The 22,889-nt window shown below is 47.4% G+C and overlaps 1 protein-coding gene across 5 annotated transcripts in view; it reads left to right on the top strand.

Moving 5' to 3' along the window:
- LRRK1 (leucine rich repeat kinase 1) overlaps nucleotides 1-22,889 on the top strand; it is a 66,611-nt gene that overhangs the window by 32,405 nt on the left and 11,317 nt on the right. For all 5 annotated transcript variants that reach the window (XR_013227369.1, XM_077317345.1, XM_077317346.1 and 2 more), the window contains 15 exons: nucleotides 599-736; nucleotides 3,186-3,298; nucleotides 4,099-4,175; nucleotides 5,346-5,475; nucleotides 6,391-6,503; nucleotides 6,681-6,895; nucleotides 8,115-8,279; nucleotides 9,077-9,249; nucleotides 9,447-9,567; nucleotides 10,613-10,772; nucleotides 13,332-13,608; nucleotides 16,652-16,823; nucleotides 20,033-20,196; nucleotides 21,866-22,005; nucleotides 22,563-22,800. Coding sequence is in view for 4 of the 5 variants with exons in the window: in XM_077317345.1 (XP_077173460.1) it covers nucleotides 599-736; nucleotides 3,186-3,298; nucleotides 4,099-4,175; nucleotides 5,346-5,475; nucleotides 6,391-6,503; nucleotides 6,681-6,895; nucleotides 8,115-8,279; nucleotides 9,077-9,249; nucleotides 9,447-9,567; nucleotides 10,613-10,772; nucleotides 13,332-13,608; nucleotides 16,652-16,823; nucleotides 20,033-20,196; nucleotides 21,866-22,005; nucleotides 22,563-22,800 (2,396 nt within the window). In the remaining variant the exon portion in view is untranslated. The remainder of the gene's footprint in view (nucleotides 1-598; nucleotides 737-3,185; nucleotides 3,299-4,098; nucleotides 4,176-5,345; nucleotides 5,476-6,390; nucleotides 6,504-6,680; nucleotides 6,896-8,114; nucleotides 8,280-9,076; nucleotides 9,250-9,446; nucleotides 9,568-10,612; nucleotides 10,773-13,331; nucleotides 13,609-16,651; nucleotides 16,824-20,032; nucleotides 20,197-21,865; nucleotides 22,006-22,562; nucleotides 22,801-22,889) is intronic.

Here is a 22,889-nt window from a genome sequence, read left to right as displayed (position 1 = left end):
TAAGGAGACTGGGGTCCTCATTTGTGGCAGCAGGAGGAATGGGCGTGGGGACGGTTGGCGAGGGCCAGGGCTGAGGACTGCCTGGTGCTTCACTGCCACCACCACTGTGGGCACCAGCATCTCCATCCCTGCCCCAGACTCTCAGTCATGCGCAGGGCAGATGGGATTGCCATTGGCAGCACTTCTGCCATGACCGCTTCTGTCTCCACCACTGCTTCTGCCATTGCTGCATCTTTGGCATGCTCCCTGGGGCAGGACAACGAACGTCACTTCCGTATTCATTTCCGTCCCAAGGGGCGCACCAGTAGATGTGTTCCCACATCAAAAATTATTTTGAAAAAGAAATAAAATACAGCTTGTAAATTAAACATGCATACTAGTGTTAATTGTTACCTTCTCCCTTTGCATCCATTCTTATTGCCACCTCTCAATTCTGTAGATTCTGATATGAGCTTGACATAAGATATTCTGCCTTTCCTGACACATCGTATATCCAAATGAAAAAAAATTAATAATAGTTCTTTAAATTCTGACTATGTTAGGTTAGGAGTATGAACTTCTAATCTGCCAAACTGGCTTTGATTCCTTGCATTTCTAGAAATGTTGCAAAGCAGCTAAAAATGCCTTGAAGTGCCTACCAGACACCTTGGCTGTTTTCTGGAAAAACCATCTGAAGGAAGTCGACTTTTCTGAAAATGCCCTGAGTGAAGTCCCCGTGTGCCTCTTCCAGCTCGAAGTAAGTATGTGGAAACTTCCGTCTGTATCGGAACAAGGAGATTCCGGTTCTCCTCCCCGCCCCCAAGAAGCCAGTGACCTCTTGCTGCCAGCCCTGGGTGGTATAGAAGTCCAGTGGGGGTTACTTCTCAGTGCATAAAGATTCCCTGGGCAATAACATTTGCAAAATTTCCATTTGTGAATGTGAAGATACCTGCAGAGACTATTCCAGGCCATTTGTGACGCTAGGTTTTCATGAAATGCAGAATTAACTGGATCTCCGCCAAGAGCCAGCTTGTATAGTGGTTAGGAGTATGAACTTCTAATCTGCCAAACTGGCTTTGATTCCCTGCTCCCCCACATGCAGCCAGCTGGGTGGCCTCGGGCTCTTCCCAGCCCTGATAAAACTGTTCTGACTGAGCATGAATATCAGGGCTCTCTCAGCCTCACCCACCTCACAGGGTGTCTGTTATGAGGGGAGGAAGGGAAGGCATTTGTAAGCTACTTTGACGCTCCTGATAGTGAAAAGCAGGGTATAAAAGCAAACTCCTCCTCCTCCTCCTCCCCCATGGTGCTGTTTGCTCACAACTAATGCTGTCATCCTTGACAGACTGTAACTGGAACACAAACAGATGCAGCATCTCTGGCACTTGGGGGAAACATGGGGGTGATCACGTCTTCCTGTTTTCATCACTGTTTCACTCCATCTCCCCACCAAAGAATTCAGGGCAGGGCACCTGATCCTCACCTCCTTGTTTTGTTCCCTCCCAAGCAACCCAGTGGGATACCTTCAAATGAGAAACAGCGGATTGGCCTAAGCAATGGGATTCACAAGAGCAGTGGGAGAAGCTTTTTAAAAAACTGAGTTGACACACAGAACAGGGGCCCAGCTGCATCCTCCCTTGTGCCTTGCCATGTGGTCATGTGAAGGCCTGGCTTCAGACCTTGACGTTTTGGCTGCCTCTCCGCTGCATAGATGAACACCCTCGTCTTGTGTGAATAATGTTGACCCTTTTTCAAGTAGTTGGTCGCTTTAAATTTTGCATACAATCCAGCCAGTTGGTGTTTCACTTGACTTGCTTTTCATCCTGGAGAAACAACAAGCTTTTGGAGCACTGCACCAGAGGCCCTTGAGTATTGAGAGAGAAACTTTATGCTCATTAGCTAGTAGGGCGTCTTCTCCACGTGTGTATGGCATAGTGCCTGATTTGAGGGTTCTAGCTGATTATGTCTTGCACCCCAAATCCCTGCAGATCCACAGAGCTTTTATGCTCACAAAGTTCAGTTTTTGGTCTTCAGTTGGAGGGCAAATTCTTGAGAACTGCTCATCAAGGAGACTTTGCCCGTGTAAAGCTGGACCTCCCCATTTTGATCTCATGTTTTGCTTTTTTGTGATTTTTACACCAAGTTGGGGGATTCTTTGTTTAGCTCTCTTTTACATAGGTTTAACTGCCATTCTGATAAGCAATTGGTTTGACGTGGTCAAAGAGGGTGAAGAATTGCGCCAAAATATTTCTCGAATGTGTCTGTCCTGTGTCCCAGGGTGTGTCATCAGGCAACTGAGATGACAGTGCCGGAGTTGCAGTTGCCTGTGTAAACTAGCCGCTCACTTCCTCCGGGTTAGATGGGACAGGATTCAAATTTTCCAGCACTGAATCCACGCTGATTTGTAAAATTGCTTTGATTCTCTGAAAGATGGGACGCAGCTAGCAGCTTGAACACTAGATGGCACTCCTGTGGCATCTCCCACCCCCTCCCCACGTCTTTTGACTAGCCCAGCCTTGCTTAGTGTAATGAAATCCCGGCTTTTAGAAATGCGAGCCCTTAGCAAGCTCAAGGCATCTTTCTGCTTTTCCCCAACAAAGCTTTTCTATGTTCCAGATTTAGTATTTTTATGTCAGACTACAAAACCAGTGATGCAGACTGACTGCGAGAGCTGCATATATGTCTGGAGAAAATGTGTAATCTTACATATCCGTGATGTTACAATATGTAATGTTGGAAAGAAGGCAATGAAAACATTAGTAAACAGTCTTCATTTTGACTGGGGGCAAATGCAATCCAACAAACAGAATGGAGAATCCCCATAAATTCATATTTCAATTCCAGGGGGGGAAATGTTGACATTGATTATAATCTCCTTGAGGCAACGATCTTGACACAGGGGTGGGGGTGGGGGGGAAAATGTTGCTGAATGTGTGTTGTATGAATTGTGAATCTTTTATGGAACAAGTTCCATAAAGTTCCATATATATTTAATCCTCCTTTATTTGATACATTGATTACCGTTTGATTTCTGCTGGGCCAGCTGTTGTAAGCGGCTTTGTAAAGTTATTTTGATTGGGAAAGTGGAATATAACTGTAAAATCAGATAAACTGTATTGCGTGATTCTGAAATGATTCCATTGAAATTACTGGTACAAACACTTCCACCTCCACTGGCTCTTCAACCATGTCCCTTTCTCTTGTAGGCGTTGGTATCATTGAAGCTTTCAGGAAATCAGTTAACCGTCTTACCTTCTCAAGAAAAGTGGTCTTGCAGACAACTGAAGACTTTGGATCTCTCGAAGAACCAGCTTGGGAAGTGAGTTTATTTCTTAGAGGGAATTTCTAGGCTGCCTCTTCAGAATCTAGCTTGAAGCAGCTTAGAAATTAAAAATTCTCTGTCCTGGCGCCCGCCGGGTGGAAAGGGATCCCCGAAGAGATCAGGGCCCTGCCGGAACTAGCACAGTCCTGCAGGGCCTGCAAAATGGAGCTCTTCCTCCAGGCATATGGTTGAGGTCGACCAAACCAACAACATCTACTGCCCCCCCAAACCCCTCCCCCTGAACTGACCAGCCTTTGGGGTGTTAGTTATAGTTATATGTTAAAGTTGCTACCACTAGTTACAGAAATATTATAAAACCACAGTTACTACTGCCATTTATTTGATGATGTTATTGAGTTATACTGTACTCATCCTTATGTTCTCCTATATTCTATGTAAACTTCCCTGAGCTGCAAGTGAGATAGATAAATAGAGGAGAGAGAGAGAGAGACGATCAATGACAGATACATGGATAAATAGACAGATGATCAAAGATCTAGAAATAGATAGATACACAGACAGACAAATACACCTTAAAATTGCACAAAAGTATAATCAATTATTCCATGTACAAGAAGTTATTTAGAACAAACTTGAACTGCAAAAAACAGCATAAACCAATCACTAAATCCCCCCCCCCATATCTGTTTTAAACAGAGCTCAGGTTTGAAGCAGGCCACAAAAGCCTTTGGTTAAAAGCCCACAATTAAAAGTGTCCTTGGTTTCTTCACCTGGGTGCTACTGCAGAGTGGGCTTCTTAAAATTTCATTCCCCTGTGTTTTCTGTTTGAGCCACAGAGCTGACGAAGCGGCCAAAACGAAGCGGATTTCGTTTTTCTCCACCCGAAGCAGAGCTCGCTCTGGCGCTGAGTCTGGTACGGCACTGGGGGAGTCAGGAGGGAGGGAAGCCATTTATACAAAACTGGGATTAGGAGGAAGTTTAATTATTTTGCTTTAGTGCTCTGGAGAACTCCCCCGCCACTGTGAAACAACAAAAAGCCAGTGGTGACGGCTCACTTTGCATGCAGAAGGTCCCAAGTTCTCCCTCCCTTACCTCCAGGTAAAGGACCACAACAACAACAGCTACAAAAAAAAAAAAGGCTATGAGCTCAGCTGGAGAATCCCTGTGACATGAGCTGGGTTCCCCCAGCCTGGCTCCGGTCACAGCAGGGAACGGACATACCAAAGGTTGTGAGTGTCCTGCATAGTGCAGGGGGTTGGACCAAATGACCCAAGAGGTCCGTTCCAACTCTATGATTCTGTGATTCAAAGAGCTGCAGGGCCCTATCTGGCTAGTAAGTGCAGCATTTTTTCGATGCATAATTCGTTGCTCCTCGATGCTGCTCCATCTGCATTGGAGGAGGTAAAGGGGCATGACTCATCTGAGCGTGTTGACTGTGAACACATGAAGCTGCCTACTGAGTCAGACCCTCGATCTGTCATTGTCTGCCCAACTGGCAGCTGCTCTCCAGGATCCCCCATAGAGGTGTTTGACCAGGGGCTGACCCTGGGGCCTTCTGCATGCAAAACAAACACTCCACCAAGGCACAGCCTCCTGTTTCACTGTGAAAGGATGAAATACCGGTTTTCTCCTTCACCTTTGAATGCAGCCTACTTCTTCTTGACTGGCTTGAAAACCATCACTGCTGTGCACTTTAGTGCCTTTGCAAGCACCTGGAGAGCACTTTAAATAAAGCTGAAGATGTTATGTGCCAGCGGTTTGGGGGAACGTGTGGGTTCTTAATGAGTTTTTGACGAGGACTTCAGTGGCGCTAGGCTCCACTGGGCTCTTGTTGGGCCAGATATTGCATGAGATAGGATGCATTGTGACTATGCACAGGAACTGTGGCAGAGGTTTCTTTTGTTGTCGAGCAGATGGCTATTCCCAGGTAACACAGGGGTGCAGTTAAAAATTATGCATCTCTTTCCTGACAATCAAATAATGCGTAGGCCCCAAGCACTGTGTAAGTTTTTACATCAGGGCACAGTGATCTTTTTTCATCTGCTGTGCTTTTGATCTCTCTTGTTGTTTGCTCCTCTGCCAGGTCCCACCTTGGAGTTTCCCGAATACCTCTGTGAGTCCCTAGAAGTCCTCTGTCTAAACGACAACCAGCTAGACGCCGTCCCCCAATCGGTCTGCTTCCTCAAGGGGCTTTCTGAGCTTTACTTAGGCAAGTAAGTGAAGGAGAAACCTCCAGGAATGCGGCACAACCTCAAATGCCTCCTTGGAACTCTTGTCGCTTCAGCTGAAATTCCTGGGATTGTTTTACTGCAGAGTTATGAGCTTTTGCTGGCAATTTTGGGAAGGAGCGTGTCTCTGTGGCAGAGGGCATGCTTGGCATGAAGAAGAGTCCAGTTCAGTCAGTGAGACATTCATTCATTCATTCATTCATTCATTCATTCATTCATTCATTCCATTTGTATACCGCTCTCCCCTGAGTTTCAGGGCACACAGAGCTGCCTTCTTACTGAATCAGACCTTCAAAAATCAGTATTGTCCACTCAGACTGGCAGCAGCTCCCCAAGGTCTCAGGTGGACATTCTTCCCATCACTTCCGGCCTGGTTCTTTTAACTGGAGATGCTGGGCCTTGAACTGGGGACCTTCTGCATCCCACCCAGATTCTTCCGCTGAGCTGTGGCCTCTCCAATTAAGGGGACGATTCAGAGAACAGGTACCTCACGAAATCCTTACTGGGCCTGAAAATCACAGCCGGACAGAGTGCGGCATGAGAGACCCAACTGCCTGATTTACTGTAGGGCCGGTTCAGATGGTGCTCCTTATCCCAAGCTGGCCCTCACTTGCTCCGCCTGCAAAGGTTTCTTCCCCCCGTAGCTCCAGTCCTGAGCCAGGTAGATGCGACCACTGCTGTTACATTGTGTCTGCAGAAATGGCTTTTCCCCAAAGACCAAGTAGGCACATGTCGATTCCCCACCCCTCAAGAAATTTCGGTAGCCCCTGTCATCCCTCTGTATCTTTTTCTCAGAGTTTCTAACCCAGAGCCGCCAGGTTTGCCTTGCTGTTTTGTGAAGGGGCAGTGTGGTGCCAGGCTGTTGACAGAGTGGGCTGTTTTGTTTTGCTTTTTGCGTAGTAACCGGGCCATTCAAGAACTCCCTTCTGAACTGGGACAGCTATCTAATCTTTGGCAGCTGGATATCGAAGAGTTAACTATTGCCAACCTGCCTGCTGAGATCAGAAAAGAAGGCGAGTCTGTTTCTCCCTCCCCCCCTTTCGATTTGAGCAGAGATGGACTCCAAACCAGGCTAATGGTGCAGTGGTCCGTGTGTCTGCCTAAGAACTGGGAGATCACCACTTAAGCAACCCTTGGAAGATCATTTTTGTCCTGACAGCTCTCCGTTTTATTTCTTCATCCTTTGCCAGGCCCCAAGACCATCTTGGCCTTCTTGCGAGCCCAGCTGCGGAAAGCGGAGCCGTGCCACGTGATGAAGATGATCATGGTGGGTCCCCCGCGGCAGGGGAAGTCGGCGCTGGTTGAAACCCTCCAGACCGGAAAAGCGTCCCTAACGATGCACGGGGACGTGACCATCTGGACCACAAAGTGGGAGCTTCAGAAACCAGCCGGATTCAAATCGAAGGTCAATAGGAACGAGAGGCAAAGCTTTTCCAGGCAGGGGTGGGGAAGTATTGGCACCTCGATGAAGTGTGGAAGTGTGGAACTGATTTTGGTAGAGGCACCCATGCCAGAGTTCAGAGACATGGTGAAAAGATGGCGGTTGCTCTTATCTGACTCTGGGGCAAAACCCACCTGTCTCTGTAACCAGCAGGTGTTGGGCAGGGGGGAGATGGTGGCCAAAGGAAAATAAGAAACACGATACAGGTGACTCTTCCTTAACACTCACCTTGCATGATTTTGTGGCGCCTTGCAACAATTTAGCCACGCTTTCTGTGACTTCAGAGTTGTTGTTCTTCAGAAGGAAGGAAACCTGTAAAAGATCTACACACACACACACACAAGCCTTTGTTTGCATGAATAAAGGGACACTAGAATTAGTAAAACCATTACAGGCATGTAGAAGTCAAAGGACGACAATAAAATTAATAGAACCATTATGCTAACATGTAAATTATGGAAATAAACAATTCTCAACTTGGCTATTCATTAAAAATCATATTTTTAGCCTGGTCAGAAGACAATGGCGCACCTAGTTAAAAAGGAGAATAAGAATTTAACTCAAATCCCTTCATAAAATGGACAATACAATAGAATATGCAAAACAGATTCAATACAATTCAATTCACCTTTAAATGATCAGGAAGTCCTGTCTTATTTAACAAAACAGGGCTTAAAATTTTTGTCCGGATATCTGTGTCGAAGGGGCGATAAAAACGCACTTGCAAGATAATTTTGGCATCACTTGTTTTACACGGGCAGTATCTGTCTGAATACACTATTTTAAAAATTCCTAAAATGACTGCTCAGGGCAGAACGTTACATCTGGCCAAAGAAAAACTCTGCATTTGATTTGGTATTTGGAGATGACGGAAATACAAAGCTATCCAACCCACTTGCAGTGAAATCCCCAGATTCACGGGGGAGCAGCTAAGACGAGGATGTGGAAGGCCCAGGTTCAAATCCCGCCTTGTGTTGTGGGGAAGTCATTCTCTTCCATTTCCTGTGTGGAAGACCAGGCCACCCACCTCAAGAGTGCCTTTCTTCGGTCATCCATTGCAAAGATGCTCAGGGCATGGGTTCATGATGCCCTGACCATTATCTCTCTGTGATTTATTTTAGCTGCTCCTGGGGAAGGGGTGGTTCTCTCCTCCCCCACCAAATGTTTCTCGTTGTCCGATTAGGTTGATTCAGTGGCGTTTAACGTCTGGGATATCGGAGGTCCGGCCAGCATGTCGACGGTCAATCAATGTTTCTTCACCGATAAAGCATTGTACGTTGTTGTGTGGAACTTGGCACTGGGCGAGGAAGCCATTGCAAATCTTCAGTTCTGGCTGCTGAACATTGAGGTAAAGGAGGCGTCGTGCTCTGAGAAGTCAGAGGCATCAGGAGGAGCATTGCAGCCTGGCCTTGATAAAACTCAGCTAGAACTGTGGTTGGGTTTCCTAGAATCCAAGAGTTGGAAGGGAGCTCCAAGGTCATCTAGTCCAACCCCGTGAAGAATGCCTTGCTGGTGTGTACGCAAAAGCTTACACCTTGAATGAAGCTTGACTTAAAGGCGCCCCTGGAGTCCAAATTTGTTTGGGTTGAAGCCGTTTCTCTTGTTCTTCTTCTGACGGCTCCAGGATAGGTGCTGCCAATTAATAGCCAAGTCCTGGGATGAAAGCGCTCAGATGTTTTATTACTCCTAGGTGTTTATGGGACAGTGGTAGCCTGATGTGGTGAGGGAGACCTTCCAGTCTGCAGATGTGTTCTGCATGAACATCTGGAAGTGGTTCTGCCTTGTCCCAGACCTTCAGCCTACTTACGGTCTTGTGTAACGTCTCTGCTGCGGGTGCCCACAACTGGACATGTTCCTTGACTTGATTGGAAGCCCACCCAGTAGAAGATGCAGGCATGCTTATTTTATAAGAATAGCCCAAAAGTTGGGAGGGCTTGGAAGCTAAGCAGTATCAACCATGGGTAGAACTTGGTGGGACCGGGCAAGTGACTTCTGAGCATCTTTTGACCTTGGGAGCACCTTGAGCATTTGCCATTAGTCAGCTGTGCCTTGACGGCACTTGATTTATTACCATTTTGCAAAAGCTTCCCACGAGAGCCCTGCACAGACCCGAAAAACCCTCACCCTGAACTTCTGCTTTCCCAGGCCAAGGCTCCCAATTCAGTTGTGCTGGTTGTTGGGACGCACCTCGACCTGATCGACACCAAATTCCGTGTCGAGAGGATCGCCACCCTGAGAGCCTACGTGCTGGCTATCTGCCGATCTCCTTCTGGCTCCAGAGCCACCGGCTTCCCTGATATCACTCTGAAGAATTTACAGTAAGTTCAAGGAAGAAGGGAAAGACTTGGTGTTTAGGCTTGTCAGATCTTGGAAACTAAGCAGGGTCAGACCAGGGGCGTGTTGGGATGGAAGACCCAACCTGTGAAGGTATTGGAGAGTTTGAAATTAGGGTTACCTGTTGGGCTTTCTTGCCACTTTAATGGTCTCTTTCTATCATCTTGATTCCTCTCTGCAGTGAGCTTTCGTGTAAGACCCTGGAAGGCCTGGAAGGACTCCGCCAGCTCGTTTACCACATCACTTGTAGTATGAAAGACGCTGGCAGTTCGATCTGCTCACAGAAGCTTGTGGGGAGGCTGGTGGGTATTCTTTCGTGGCCGTGGGAAGCTGCCTCGGTTTGGTTTGGTGATTGTAAACCCCTTTGAGACTCCTTCAGCTAGTGATGAGTGGGACATATAAACCGGCTTATTCTCTCAGAGCTCTCCCATCTTCTCCTGCCTCACAGGGTGCCTGTTGTGGGGAGAGGAAGGGAAGGCAATGGTAAGCCGCTTTGAGACTCTCTCACACAAAGAAATAGGAGTATAAAAACCGACTCTTCTTCCAACCGCCTCCAAACATCTCTTGCCCTAAAAACCATAAGGGATCTCCCTACATCTACTGCAACTTGACGGCAGAGGGACCAAAACTGGAAATGATCCCGTAAATCCGGTTTGGTCATTAGCATTCGAATACTCTGTTTTGACGGGCAGTGCTACACCTTGTAGAGCCTCTTGTGGCACAGAGTGGTAAGGCAGCAGACATGCAGTCTGAAAGATCTGACCATGAGGCTGGGAGTTCGATCCCAGCAGCCGGCTCAAGGTTGACTCAGCCTTCCATCCTTCCGAGGTCGGTAAAATGAGTACCCAGCTTGCTGGGGGGTAAACGGTAATGACTGGAGAAGGCACTGGCAAACCACCCCGTATTGAGTCTGCCATGAAAATGCTAGAGGGCGTCACCCCAAGGGTCAGACATGACCCGGTGCTTGCACGCACAGGGGATACCTTTATCTTTACCAGTTTGGTGTAGTGGTTAGGAGTGCAGACTTCTAATCTGGCATGCCAGGTTCAATTCTGCACTCCCCCACATGCAGTGATATCAGGGCTCTCTCAGCCCCACCTCCCTCACAGGGTGTCTGTTGTGGGGAGAGGAAAGGGAAGGCGACTGTAAGCCGCTTTGAGCCTCCTTCGAGTAGGGAAAAGCGGCATATAAGAACCAACTCTTCTTCTTCTACTACTACACCTTGTAGAGCCCCCTGAGTTTCCAAAGTAGTACCCCCTCCCCTCACTCAACACTGATGAATGGGCCCGTGAAAGGGGGGGGTGTCTTTAACAAAGTGATGGGTTGGTCTTCAATGTAACGTAACAGATCCCAAGGAGTTACCTGCGCTTCCGAGACTCCATTATAGCTGAACGACAGAGGAGAAGGCAGAGCGACAGTGTCCAGTACCTGACAGACAAGGAAATAGAGAACATCGTCGAGAGAGCTCCAGGAAATGACATCAAGGACTATGAGGACTTGCAGACCGGTAAGGCTGAATAGGGCAGTGATATCTCAAAATCCAGAGCTTCCAGAGCCTAAAGTGAACACACGCGAAGTTTCCTCCTCCTGAATCTGACTCTTGGTCTTATCAAGGTCAGTATTGTCTACTCAGGCCGGCAGCTGCTGTCCAGGGTCTCCGGCGGAGGTCTTTCCCATCACCCCCTACCTGGTCCTTCCACCTGGTGATGCTGGGACTTGAACTCAGCACCTTCTGCATCCCAAGCAGATGCCCCTCCCCCAAATGGGTGAGTCTTTCCTGGGATGCAGGAGGTTGCGTGGTGTCTGTGACCTAACTTGATAAGCAGTACACTGATTAATATAACCTCAGAAACCCCACCTCCCAGTGTCCCCTGTTTCTCAGAAAAGGCAGGCTCCCCTTCCCTCTGTTCCCAGGGGAAAGCGCACAAACTAGGTGCACAGAGCATCAAATAAATGAATAAATTTGTGCAAGGTTGACTCGAGGCCAGCCTCACAGATAATCTCCAAGCTCCCCTCTCCCACAGTCCCACCCTCCTAAGAGGAAAATGGCACCTTCACTACACAAACAAGCAAGCGATAAAAGCAGTTACACGCAGTTAAGTGTCCCGGGCCCACTCCCCACTGGCAGGTGACAGTACAAAGGAGGACAAGGGGCAGTGGCAGCTGACACCGGCAGGATCATGGCAGCTCCTAACACTGTCATGAGGAAAGTTTGTAGCATTTCAGACAACGCAGAAATACTGAAGGGGGCCTTTGCTGGCTTCCGAAGGCAACAAGGCTCCGGGGTAGAGGACCTGCCTTTCATGCAGTTCCCAAGTTCCAATTCCAGTTTTAAAAGGGGATCATGTAATAGGTGGACGTCATCTTGGAAGCTAAGTAGGGTCGGTCTTGGTTTTGGAAGACCAGGATCCCCACACAGAGGCAGGCAATGGGAAAACCATATCTGGAGGAACACCCTCAGGGGTTTCCATCAGTTAGCTGTGACTTAACAATGACAACAAAGTAATACAAAAGACCTCAGGGCCATGGGGAGCACCTGCCAGTCAGAGTAGGTGATCCCAGCCTTGATAGACCAGTGGTCTGACTCAGCAGAAAGCAGCCTCGGGGGTTTATTTTTGACTGTGCTTGTTGCATTTTGCTTTACAAAGACATGTTCTTACGCACTGGATACCCATTCACTTCACCTTCGGAATGTTTTATTTTATTTTTTCATTTATTTATTGTTATATTTATTCCCTACCACTCCCGAAGCCGGCTCGTGGCGGGTTACACAAGTCCATAAAAATCACATTTTAAACCCCCATTGAAAGGACGTAAACATTTCATTACAATCACAGCAAATTTAATAAGATAAGAAACCTGGCAGAGAATATAGTCCCACCCCCACCCTACCACTCGCGGGGGAGGGGGGGGAAGGAGTTGACTTAAGGTGTTCCATAACGCTGAACGATGGAGGGGGGGACACTTCAGTCTTCCACACTGAACCCGGCCTCAACCACAGACCTGGCGGAAGAGCTACGTTTTGCAGGCTCTGCAGAACACCAAGGGCCATTTCGCACGGCTTCAAAGTAGCAGAATGGTTGCTATTTGGAAACGCTACTAATTTGCCATAACCCACGACGTCGTAGACAATCTGCAACAATCCTGAAACCAATCAGCAAAAAGTGCTTCGTTGTGGCGCTTTCAGGGGAATCCAGAAAAGTGGATTCACCCTCCGGATAGCAATACACTCCTGCAACCAATCTGCAACAGTAGCGCTAAAGACCTGTGCGTTACCATTGTTGCTGGTTCTTCAAAGTCCCTCCCCCTGGCTCTCTCCTCCAAACTTCCGGCGAAGCGATCGCCATTTTTTTTTCTCCGAGCGAGCGGGGATAAACGCACCGGCGAGCCTCTTTCTGTTTAGAGGCTTCCCTGGCTTCAGTCCTTCACCTTTAGTCACTAAGCACAAACCACTGAAAAGCCCGTTTGCTGAAATAAAGTCCCTTTATTTTTTACAAATAAATTCAGCCGAAAATCGTGCCCGTGAGAGGGGGGGGGATTTTTTTTTTATCACTCGAGGCAGCGTGCAAACGATCATACAATCAAACGACAGCTCACATTAGGCAGCTGGATGGGTCTCTCCGTAGCAACGAATCTACCTAGATTCATTGCTATGGGTCATTTTTTTTTTTAAAAAAACCTTTCTTAAAGGGAAAGGGGCTGTTTGGGAGCATGCTAACGGCTGCCCATTGGCTGCTTGACGGCCAGGGGCGGGACGAGCTTGGCAATAGCGCTTCCTTTCTAGCGATTTCTGCCGAGACCGGAAGCCTGTGGGAAACGCTAAAAAACGCAACTGATTCCACTACAAAGGCAGGTATGCATAACGACGAATTCCACTATTTTAAATGGCGATTTTTCATTCCGCAAACAATTTGCAACAAAGATCCCTGTGTGAAAAGGCCCTAAGAAATCCCACAGCTCTCCTGGGCTTTCAGATCAACCCAGTGCAAATTGACTTGTTTTCCCTGCTTTCCAACCGGGTCAAGGCGTTTTGTGGCAGGGCTGTCTCCCGTTTTGTCCTCCGCAGCCATCCACTTCCTGATTGAAACGGGCACCCTGCTGCACTTCCCGGACACGAGCCACGGGCTGCGCAACCTCTATTTCCTGGACCCGGTCTGGTTGTCGGAGTGCCTGCAGCGCATCTTCAGCATCAGAAGTTCCAAGTCGGTGGCCAAGAACGGGGTGATCAAAGCCGAGGACCTGCGGATGCTGCTGGTCGGGACGGGCTTCACCAAGCAGACGGAAGAGCAGTATTTCCAATTCCTTGCCAAGTTTGAAATCGCACTCCCGGTAGCCAACCACAGGTACACTGGTAATTGTCGCCAGGTGTGTGGCTAAACAGGACAGGTGGAAACACCTGCCCACTCCAAGGCCCTGTGGACATCAAAGTCCCCGTGCTTGTTAGAGTTTTAAAGTTTTAAAGTGTGTACTGACCCATATTTTGAAGGCTGCAAACTGCTACTGTGTTAGCAGTACCTTTTGCAGGTAAAACAAAGGGGAGGGAATCACCCAGCCCCCTTTCAGGTCACACCCTGCAAACCTCTTGTTTCATTTTCTAATCACAAAATCATGGGAAGAGGTCTCCATCATGTGTGTTTGTGCATGTTGTGGATTAGCCGCTTATTCTTCTGTTTCTAAAAGCTGTTTTCCTTCTGCTGTTCTATCTGCATGTGTATTTTTTGGTACTCAACTTTTGCTCTTAGCTACTTGATTGAAACCCCTGTCCTTTCCTTACTAGTAATTTCCCCCCCCACACACACACACACACTTCCAACAAATTAATATGTTTGGCCATTGCAAAATTGTCTAAAAGTAATACATATCACTGGTTTAGGATGCTTAGGGCTGATCCTGCATTGAGCAGGGGGTTGGACTAGATGGCCTGTATGGCCCCTTCCAACTCTATGATTCTATGATTCTATGGTTGAGAGCCAGCTTGGTGTAGTGGTTAAGAGTTGCGACCTCTAATCTGGAGAACTAGGTTTGATTCTCCACTCCTCTAGATGCAGCCAGCAGGGTGACTGTGGGCCAGTCCCCATTTCTTCAGCCTCCCCTCCCTTCCAGGTTGTCTGTTATAGGGAGAGGAAGAGAAGGTGTAAGCTGCTTTGAGACTCCTTCAGGTGGTGGAAAAAAAAAAAACAGATCTTCTTCATTTGAACAGCCTGTGGAGCTACTTGTTCCTGCTGCAGTGTGTCAAAGATTTGGACCAACTGGTCCCTCCAAAGAATTTCAGAAAGATCAGAAACATCTTTTTTGGGGGGAAAGGCCTGTATCGATATTTGTCTTCAGTGGTTATTTTTTTTAAACAAGTTTTTCTGTCACTTCTTTTGCCTTAAGGAGCCCTTAGATTTTTTTTTTTTTTTGCACTTACCAAGGCAATTACTGGAAAGGAAACAGACTTAATATTTCTCCCTTCTTAACCCTCTCTTCTTTTGAGCCCTCTCTGACGTTCGCTCGGACGGCGTCTCATCTGCTTGCTTGGCCCTGTCACTAAGGCTAGTTATTTCTGATGGGTTCTTTGCCATTTCTGTCTGGAAGATTTGCAGCCCTGTCATCAGCTGGTGAAGCTCTCATCAGCTCAGCTGCAAAATGTAACCTGCACATTCTGAGAGATCGTTGTCGGCTGATGCTCAGGCACAGAGCAAAATGTGCTTTCTGCCTGTTGAAAAATGTACTATTATTATTATTATTATTATTATTATTATTATTATTATTATTATTATTAACCACAGACCTCCATAGTATAGTGGCTACAGTATCAAATTTGAATCTGGGAGACCCATGGAGGACAACTCTGCCGTTGGACATGGGCCGGTCTCTCTCAGCCTGACCCTTCCTTTGAAAGGTGTGACTTTGAGGCTAAAATGGAGGAGGGGAGAAAAACAGGGGCATTCCCAGGGCTCCTTTCAAGAACTCCATTGGTGGGGCCAAGTCCTGAGATTCAAGGTGTTGGGAATGGATAGTTCAGCAGGGGAATGGGCTGCCTGTGGAGGTGGTGAGCTCCCCCTCACTGGCAGTCTTCAAGCAGTGGCTGGACAGAGCCTTATCATGGATGCTTGAGGTGGATCCTGTACTGAGCTGTGGGTGGGACTCAATGGCCTGTCTGGCCCTTTCCAACTCTATAGTTCTATGGACAGCTATCCTGGATGCTTGAGGCTTATCCTGCATTCAGCAGGGGCTCGGCCTGGATGGCCCCTTCTGCGAGGCTATGATTATGGTCCATCAAGACAAGGGATCTGCAGACTTTCACACTGAATATGAAGCCACTGTGAGAAAGCCCGTCAACATGAATGATATTTACCGCTTAACATTCCTGATCATTGCCGCATCGATTAATCACCCGTACCATTTCTGCGACCTGGACACTGGTCATTTATTAAGAAGGGATGCCCATGAGGATAGATTCAAGCGGGTAGCCGTGTTGGTCGGAAGCAGCAGAAAAAATGTGGAGCCCCGCGGCACCTTTAAGAACAATCAAGTTTTATTTGGGAAATGAGCTTTCGTGTGCAGGCACACTTCCTCAGAGACAATGTCAATGAGATCCCTCAAAACATCATAAGGATGCACAGGAGCATCCTCTGTTATTGCTTCAGAATTCCAATGTGCATCTGCCCATGGTTTGCCCTTGGCTTCCGGGAAGCAGTTCTCTGCGACTCTTCCCAGTTGGTGAAGCATCTCTAAGCAGCATTTGAGCCCCTTCAAAATCTCTGCTAGCCGCTCCCTTCCCCTGCTGGTCCTTGCAGAATCCGGGCTGTCCCCCAAACGCATTACCTTAAGCAATTTTGTTCTCTGTTTAAAGGAGCCCTATTTGGTTCTATGCAGAACCGTGTTTGGCTCGGGAGCTAAAGACTGCAGGCCCCCGGCCTGGAACTTGGAAGCAGGAGGGTCTTCTGAGGACAGCCACGGCATTTCAGGCCCCAGGATCAGGTGGAGGCGAATCTGGCGGCCGTGGAAAATCTGCCCTCAAGATGGGCAGCTGGCAGTAACTTATCAGGGCTGTTTGCAGCGGGACATCTGCACTGAGCACATGTTTGCCTGGAAGGGCGATCCTTAAATCATTTCCAGCTTAAGGCAAAGAGAGGGACCTTGGAGCATCGGAATGGCAGGCGCTGGCAGCACAAACATTCCTGATATTTTTGTTGTGCTCAAAAACCTTTCCAGCGGCTTGGGTGTCTGTCACGCCTTGGGCTTTTTCTGTGACATCGTCTTATGGCCCACTGTTGCAGCTGCCGATCCAAAGGCTTACTGCTAGGTCGCTGACAGCAAAACGCAAGAGGTCGTCTCCGGGACACCCGCTTGCAAAGCTCCTAACTGGAACATCTTGTGGTTCTTGTTTGTCTGTTTCAGCTATCTGCTCCCTCATCTGCTTCCGGCCAAACCGGCCTTGGACATCAACAGCTTCCGCCACCAGACGGCAAACACCATCCAGAGGGTATTCAAGATGAGCTTCGTCCCTGTCGGCTTCTGGCAGAGGTTCATAGCGCGGATGCTCATTAGTCTGGCTGAGATGGATCTCCAGGTAGGCAGGTGTCCAATGCAGGGCCAGGGCTTAGAAGGCAGCTGGGAGGAGGCATAGCGCAGAAACCCCAGTCTTGTGGGTGGTCTCGCATCCAAGGACTAACCAGCTCCCACACTTTGGCAGACTTGGGCTCGTTGGGGCTATTCAGGCTGCTGGTATGAAGAAGAAGAAGAGTTGGTTTTTCTATCCCACTTTTCACTACCCAAAGGCATCTCAAAGCGGCTTATAATCACCGTTCCTTCCTTTCTCCTGGGAGAGCTGAGAGAGCTCTCAGAGAACAGTCCTAAAAGGACTGTGACTAGCCTGAGGTCATCCAGCTGGCTGCATGTGTAGGAGTGGGGAATTAAACCCAGCTCTCCAGATTGCTTGTAAGCTGGCATGTTGTGTAGGGTGCTGCTATAGGGATGAGCATCACATAAGCTGCCTAATTTAGCAGGGGCACCCAACTTGAGGGGCTGCTTGCGCTCCCATCATTTCTCCCATGCTACATTTTGTTCCTTCCCACGTTCCTAGACGAAATCCCTCTCTTGCCATGAAGTTTGATGAATTTCTGGCTGTGAAGACCGACTCTCAGCTTTGTGGAAGGACAATAGATCACAGAGATGTGTAGTGTGTAGCATGGCTTATTTTATTTATACCCTGCTTTTCTCCCTAAGGGACCCACAGTCTGGTTTTATCCTCTTTCCACCATCCCAGCAACCACAGCCTGGTCAGAGGGCATCCTATGGGCTTCCATGGGCCTTTGAATTAGGTTACCCCAGATTCGAAACTCACACTCTAACTAACTTCACCCACAGTGCATAACTCCCGCCAGCAGTTTGACGATTCGGCAGGCGGGGCGAGGCTGGACTGCATGCCTTCTGCTGGCCGTGGCTCTGAGGAAAGGAGCCAGTTCACCCTTGTCAGGCCTACTGATTGCCCATGAAGCACTGCCACAAGAAGCGGTTGGGGAATTTTAGGCAAACATCAAAGACGGGGGTCAGGTTTCTAGCTTTAAAACTGGGTGGAAGTGAAAGGGTTAAACCTCCTCTCTCTTCCCTACATGACCCTAAGTCAAACTGCGGCTACATAAGCCTGAAATTAGCCATTTCTTTTTTTTTTAGTTAGCTTTTTTTATTTGTCGAGGAAGTTAATAGAAAAAAGAGAGGTAAAAGGGGGGTTATACATAAGATTAGATTGTATGTAAAATTCTATTGTATAATATTGTATAGAATTTTCCCCTTCCCCTTTCCCCATTATCCCCTTCTCCTCCTCTCATTTAAACCTAAACAGATGGTAATATATTTAACATAAGATTGAACAGTTTATTATTTTATTATCCCTGTGCCAATATTACTATTATTTCTACTTATTCCAGTATGCATTTGACAGGCCCTGCCTTACATATTTTGAACCAAAAACTCATTTTCCTGTATCTGTTCCTTCTGTCTTGAGGCAAAGATAATGTTAGCTTGACTGTATCGAGCATGAGAATCTCATTTAGCAAAAGTAACTGTATGGTTTTAAACTTCATTAGCGGTTTCTCTAATTGCCTACCCAGACTCGTTATCTGATTGTTATCCTGTCTTCCCTTCAGATAGTTCTCCTGATTTTCCTCTGTGGGGAGGAGAGAGACGACGCTGGTTTTCATTGTGAGCTTGTCTGGCTCCTTTGTGAATTTGCATACTTCAGTTTTGACAGAAGCCACATGTGTTGAGGATTCTTTATGGCAGGGGTAGTCAACCTGTGGTCCTCCAGATGTTCATGGACTACAATTCCCATGAGCCCCTGCCAGCTGGCAGGGGCTCATGGGAATTGTAGTCCATGAACATCTGGAGGACCACAGGTGGACTACCACAGCTTTATGGGACATCCCTCTGAATATGAAAACTCAGAGTGGCAAGAGAGTGTTGGACTAGGGTCTGAGAGAGTCCAAATCCCAGTCCTGCCCTGGAAGACTTGCCTTGGGGCAGTCACACACCCCCTTGGTAGGGATGTGCCCAACAAAAAAGGTACGTAATTTCAGATTCAGTGCAGAGCAGTGGCAAGTGCAGCAGTTTTCACTTCCTTATCTTGCCTGATAATGACAAGTGCCCTGCCAGCTCCTTTTAAATCCCTCAGCCACTGCCTGAGAAAGTGGGCGGCATTTAAAGGACTGAATTCGAGCCATTCAAATGCAGGGAATAAGTGGTTCGACTCAGATGCGTTGAAAAACTACCTGAATCAGCATCGATTCTGGGGCATATCCAAGCCAAAACATCCATACCTAGTTCAGAGAATTACTGCCTGTGTCTGTGAAGGTTTCCTTTAGTCAGTTCGGCTGATAGCCATTGATGGTCGTCTCTTCCAGTTTTGCCACTGAATTCAGAGGGATGTGGGCTAGTACCCTAAGGCTCCAGAGCCCTTTCCTTGGCATCTTTGCCAACACTCATTTACAGGCCTAGAAAATACCACAGTTGATATCTCGGATGACAGGCTTACTTAAGTACTAATTTTTATGGGGCTCCTTAATGCTGTCTTAAATTGGTATTGCTACTGCCCCAAAGTACAGGGGTATCCCTAGCCCCAAGCTGAGGCTGAGATCCATCCATCTGCTTTCTGCCAGACCCCACAAATATGTCCACATGCAGGGGATTTTGATAAACTCTGTGCAAGTCGAGGTTCAGGAGACAGTGGAAATAAGCACCAGCTTGTGGGTCCCCCTTTGTCCTCTCACATATTCAAAACCCAGGGATCCCACACTTGGGATTATAATGACAGCTGGACCCACAGGTTATAAACTTGGAAGGAACCCCAACTATTCAGGCAGTTGAGATGGTCCAAAGAGGTTGTAAAAAAAAAATCGCAGTAGAAGATGATACAGAAGAGAAGGATCATGGCTCAGATTTATAATGACAGGGGTATCATGTGCTTATTTTGCCTGCTCCAGTTCTCTGAAAATGAGAGCCTGGCATGTTGATAAGCATGCCAAGATTCAGATTGGAGGGAGGAGTTGTGAGGGTAGCAGAAAAGTATGCTTGTACTTTTGTTCTTCAGTCTTAGCAAGGGAGACCCTCGCTACTGTTCACTGTTTTCTTCAGCAAAGAGATTTCTTGCTTTACAACAGATCTGCTTATTAGGAACTCGAGGCGTGATGTACAGAAGAGAAGGGCTATTTTAATGGCTCGGACTGATGGTAATGTCAGAGATGATATGTAAACACCGATCTGTGCTTATGTTGCCTGTTCCAGTTCTTTGAAAACAAGAAGAATACCAAGAACAGGAGAAAAAGCACCATTATCTACAGCTTCACGAGCAGACAGCGAAACAGATGCAGCACCTTCCGAGTGAAGAGAAATCACACCGTTTATTGGCAGGAGGGGCTGTTTGTCACCTTTGATGGAGGCTATCTGAGGTAATGATGGAAGCTTGGCAAAAGCTTGTCAAAGTGGCAAGGTCAAGGGTTGGACCTCCTGGGAATTGTCTCTCAGCAACAATATTAGAAAGCATGCTAGCTGTTGTTGGTTTTCCCTGACATTTCTCCAGTAACTATGGCTCGGATCTTTGGAGGATGGAAAGGAGATGGGAATCTCTCCTTGCCAAAATGTAAGCCCCTCTACTCTCTGGCATGAAGAGATTCCTGTCCTGCCATGTCCTACCTCTGAAGATGCCTGCCAGAGTTACTGGACAAATGTCAGGGACCACAGCCATGCAGCCTAGGAAACCAATACCAACCAGTAGACTCTGGCTGTGAACGACAATTCATTGGGAAGCATCTTAAACTGCCTTTCGGAAAAAATCTTTTTTTTTCTTTTATAATAAGTCGAGCTACTTCACATCCTGATTGGAATTAACCTGCCTGCAGGGGAATCAAATAAAATTATTAACAGAGCCATATCTGTCAACAGATTGCAGCCATATTTTTTATTTTAGCTCTCTTTCTAAAATGTTTATATGCCATACGTCTCCTTCAACATAGGATTCGAAGCAGCCTGCAGCATTTCAAGTAATAGACAAAACACAGTAGTTCAAAATCGCATCATAGCACCATTGCAAAATTCAAAATTCGGGGGGATCCATTTTTTAAAACCCCCTAGGATGTGCACATTTTTTATTCAAAGGCTCCTTCGAGTCATTTTATTTTTTTCCATTATTTTTCAAGTGCATTTTTCATGACGGTTATGAAACGTTTGGAAGCTTCCCCCTACTTCTTATTGGTATCCATCGGTTTTAAAAACCAACATTTCTGGATTATTATTTTTGCTTGTCCTCCATTCCAACTGAGGTGAAATTTCTGGTGTAGGAAAAGTTGTAAACAGCCTTATTAAGTCCCCTTATTAAGTTTTCACCAGATGGAAGAAAATCATTCCTCATTTTATAGGCCATCCCCTATGAACAAGAGTTGGTAGATAGCCTAGGCCAGGGGTAGTCAACCTGTGGTCCTGCAGATGTCCATGGACTACAATTCCCATGAGCCCCTGCCAGCATTTGCTGCAGGACATCTGCAGGATCACAGGTTGACTACCCCTGGCCTAGGCAACTACCTCCCTTTTACACACCCAGCGTGACCCTGCTGACCAGCAAATACAACCATAGCATCTGCCCCTGTATTTTGCAGGTATATATAACAGTATAGCTCATGCCAATGGGGTCTTGGGCTTACATAGACTGGAGAGAGCCTTCCCAAAGCTGCAGAGGTGGTTCATTGATTGGCTGAAATTCTGTATGCAATTGCCTTTGAAACTCTGACTCAGGGTGCTGGGTGCAGGTACAAAATAGCCCTTTTGAAGGTAAAGCCAGCCTGCTGGGATAGTCTTTCCCCTCTCACTGCTACTTGTCCTGCCCAGGCAGCTGAAGCCAAACAGCACCAGAATAAGAATCAGATTCCAGTTTTTTAGCCAACATTCAGTGTTGGAGGCGGGAAGGGATTTGCACCGTCCTGTGCCACCCTTCGTGCGTCTCTCCTGGAAGGCCAGCTTGACATCCCAGGACCATTTAAGAAACTAAGCTCAGTTTCTGAGTTTTGTTTTTGCTAAATGTGGACGAAAAGGAGTTTATTGCACTTGTGTCTTTCTGGGCGGCAGCGTGGAGTCTTCGGACGTGAACTGGAAGAAGAAGAAAAGCGGCGGGATTAAAATCATCTGCCAGTCGGACACGAGGGATTTTTCCGCAATGGCGTTTATCACCGATCATATCAACTCTCTGATAGACCAATGGTTCCCTGGTAAGAGCCACCATCAATTCCTGCTGGGAGCGATTCTACTTTAGCAGGATCCGGGGGCTGACTGGACATTTAACTTCTAGAGAAAGTTCCTGGTCATCCACAGCCAGAGAGGGCCTGTCCATGTCCGGGAGCTGAGCCAAATACCTCCCATTGACGCTTGACAACAGTTTTGTGTCCAGTTTTGTGAGATGTGTCCAAGCACTCTTTCCCTGATTACATCCCCAGTTGCATGTGGTGTAGTGGCCTCTAATCTGGAGAAGCAGGTTTGATTCCCCACTCCTCCTCCCCTTGCAACGAGCTGGGTGACCTTGAGCTAGTCACAGTTAGGACTGTTCTTGCAGAGCAGTTCTCTCACAGCCCCACCTATCTCACAGGGTGTCTGTTGTGGGGAGAGAAAGGGAAAGGTGTTTGTGGGCTGCTTTGCGACTCCTTTGGATACTGAAAAAAAATGAAAAAATAAAACCAGCTCTTCTCAAACATATGTTGATGCTGTCCTGTTCTGGGCGTGACAATTCATGACTGAAAGATTTGCTTTTGATTTCTTGGTCTCTCCTCAGCACTCACGGCCACGGAAAGTGACGGAACTCTCCTCATGGAGCAATATGTCCCTTGCCCCGTCTGTTCCACTCAAGATGGGGACAGCCAGCAGATGGAAGACATGCAGTTCTTCAACATGGAGGACTGTGTCCTCACTGCCACCGAGTTGGACACCATTGCCTGTCCCAACCACCCGGACATCCCTGTCCCCTTAGAGGAGCTGGTCTCGGAACTGTTCATGACGGACTTCCCTTCGAGGTGACGTTTCTTCCCCCTTTTCTTTCTCTTCCTTGAAATCAGGGCAATGGATTCAAATTACAGGAAAGGAGGTTCCACTTAAATACTAG

The sequence above is a fragment of the Paroedura picta genome, chromosome 18 (assembly GCF_049243985.1).
Source record: "Paroedura picta isolate Pp20150507F chromosome 18, Ppicta_v3.0, whole genome shotgun sequence".
Taxonomy (NCBI): Eukaryota; Metazoa; Chordata; class Lepidosauria; order Squamata; family Gekkonidae; genus Paroedura; species Paroedura picta.
Note: the sequence above shows the minus strand (reverse complement) of the source record. Positions and strands in the feature narration are given on the sequence as shown.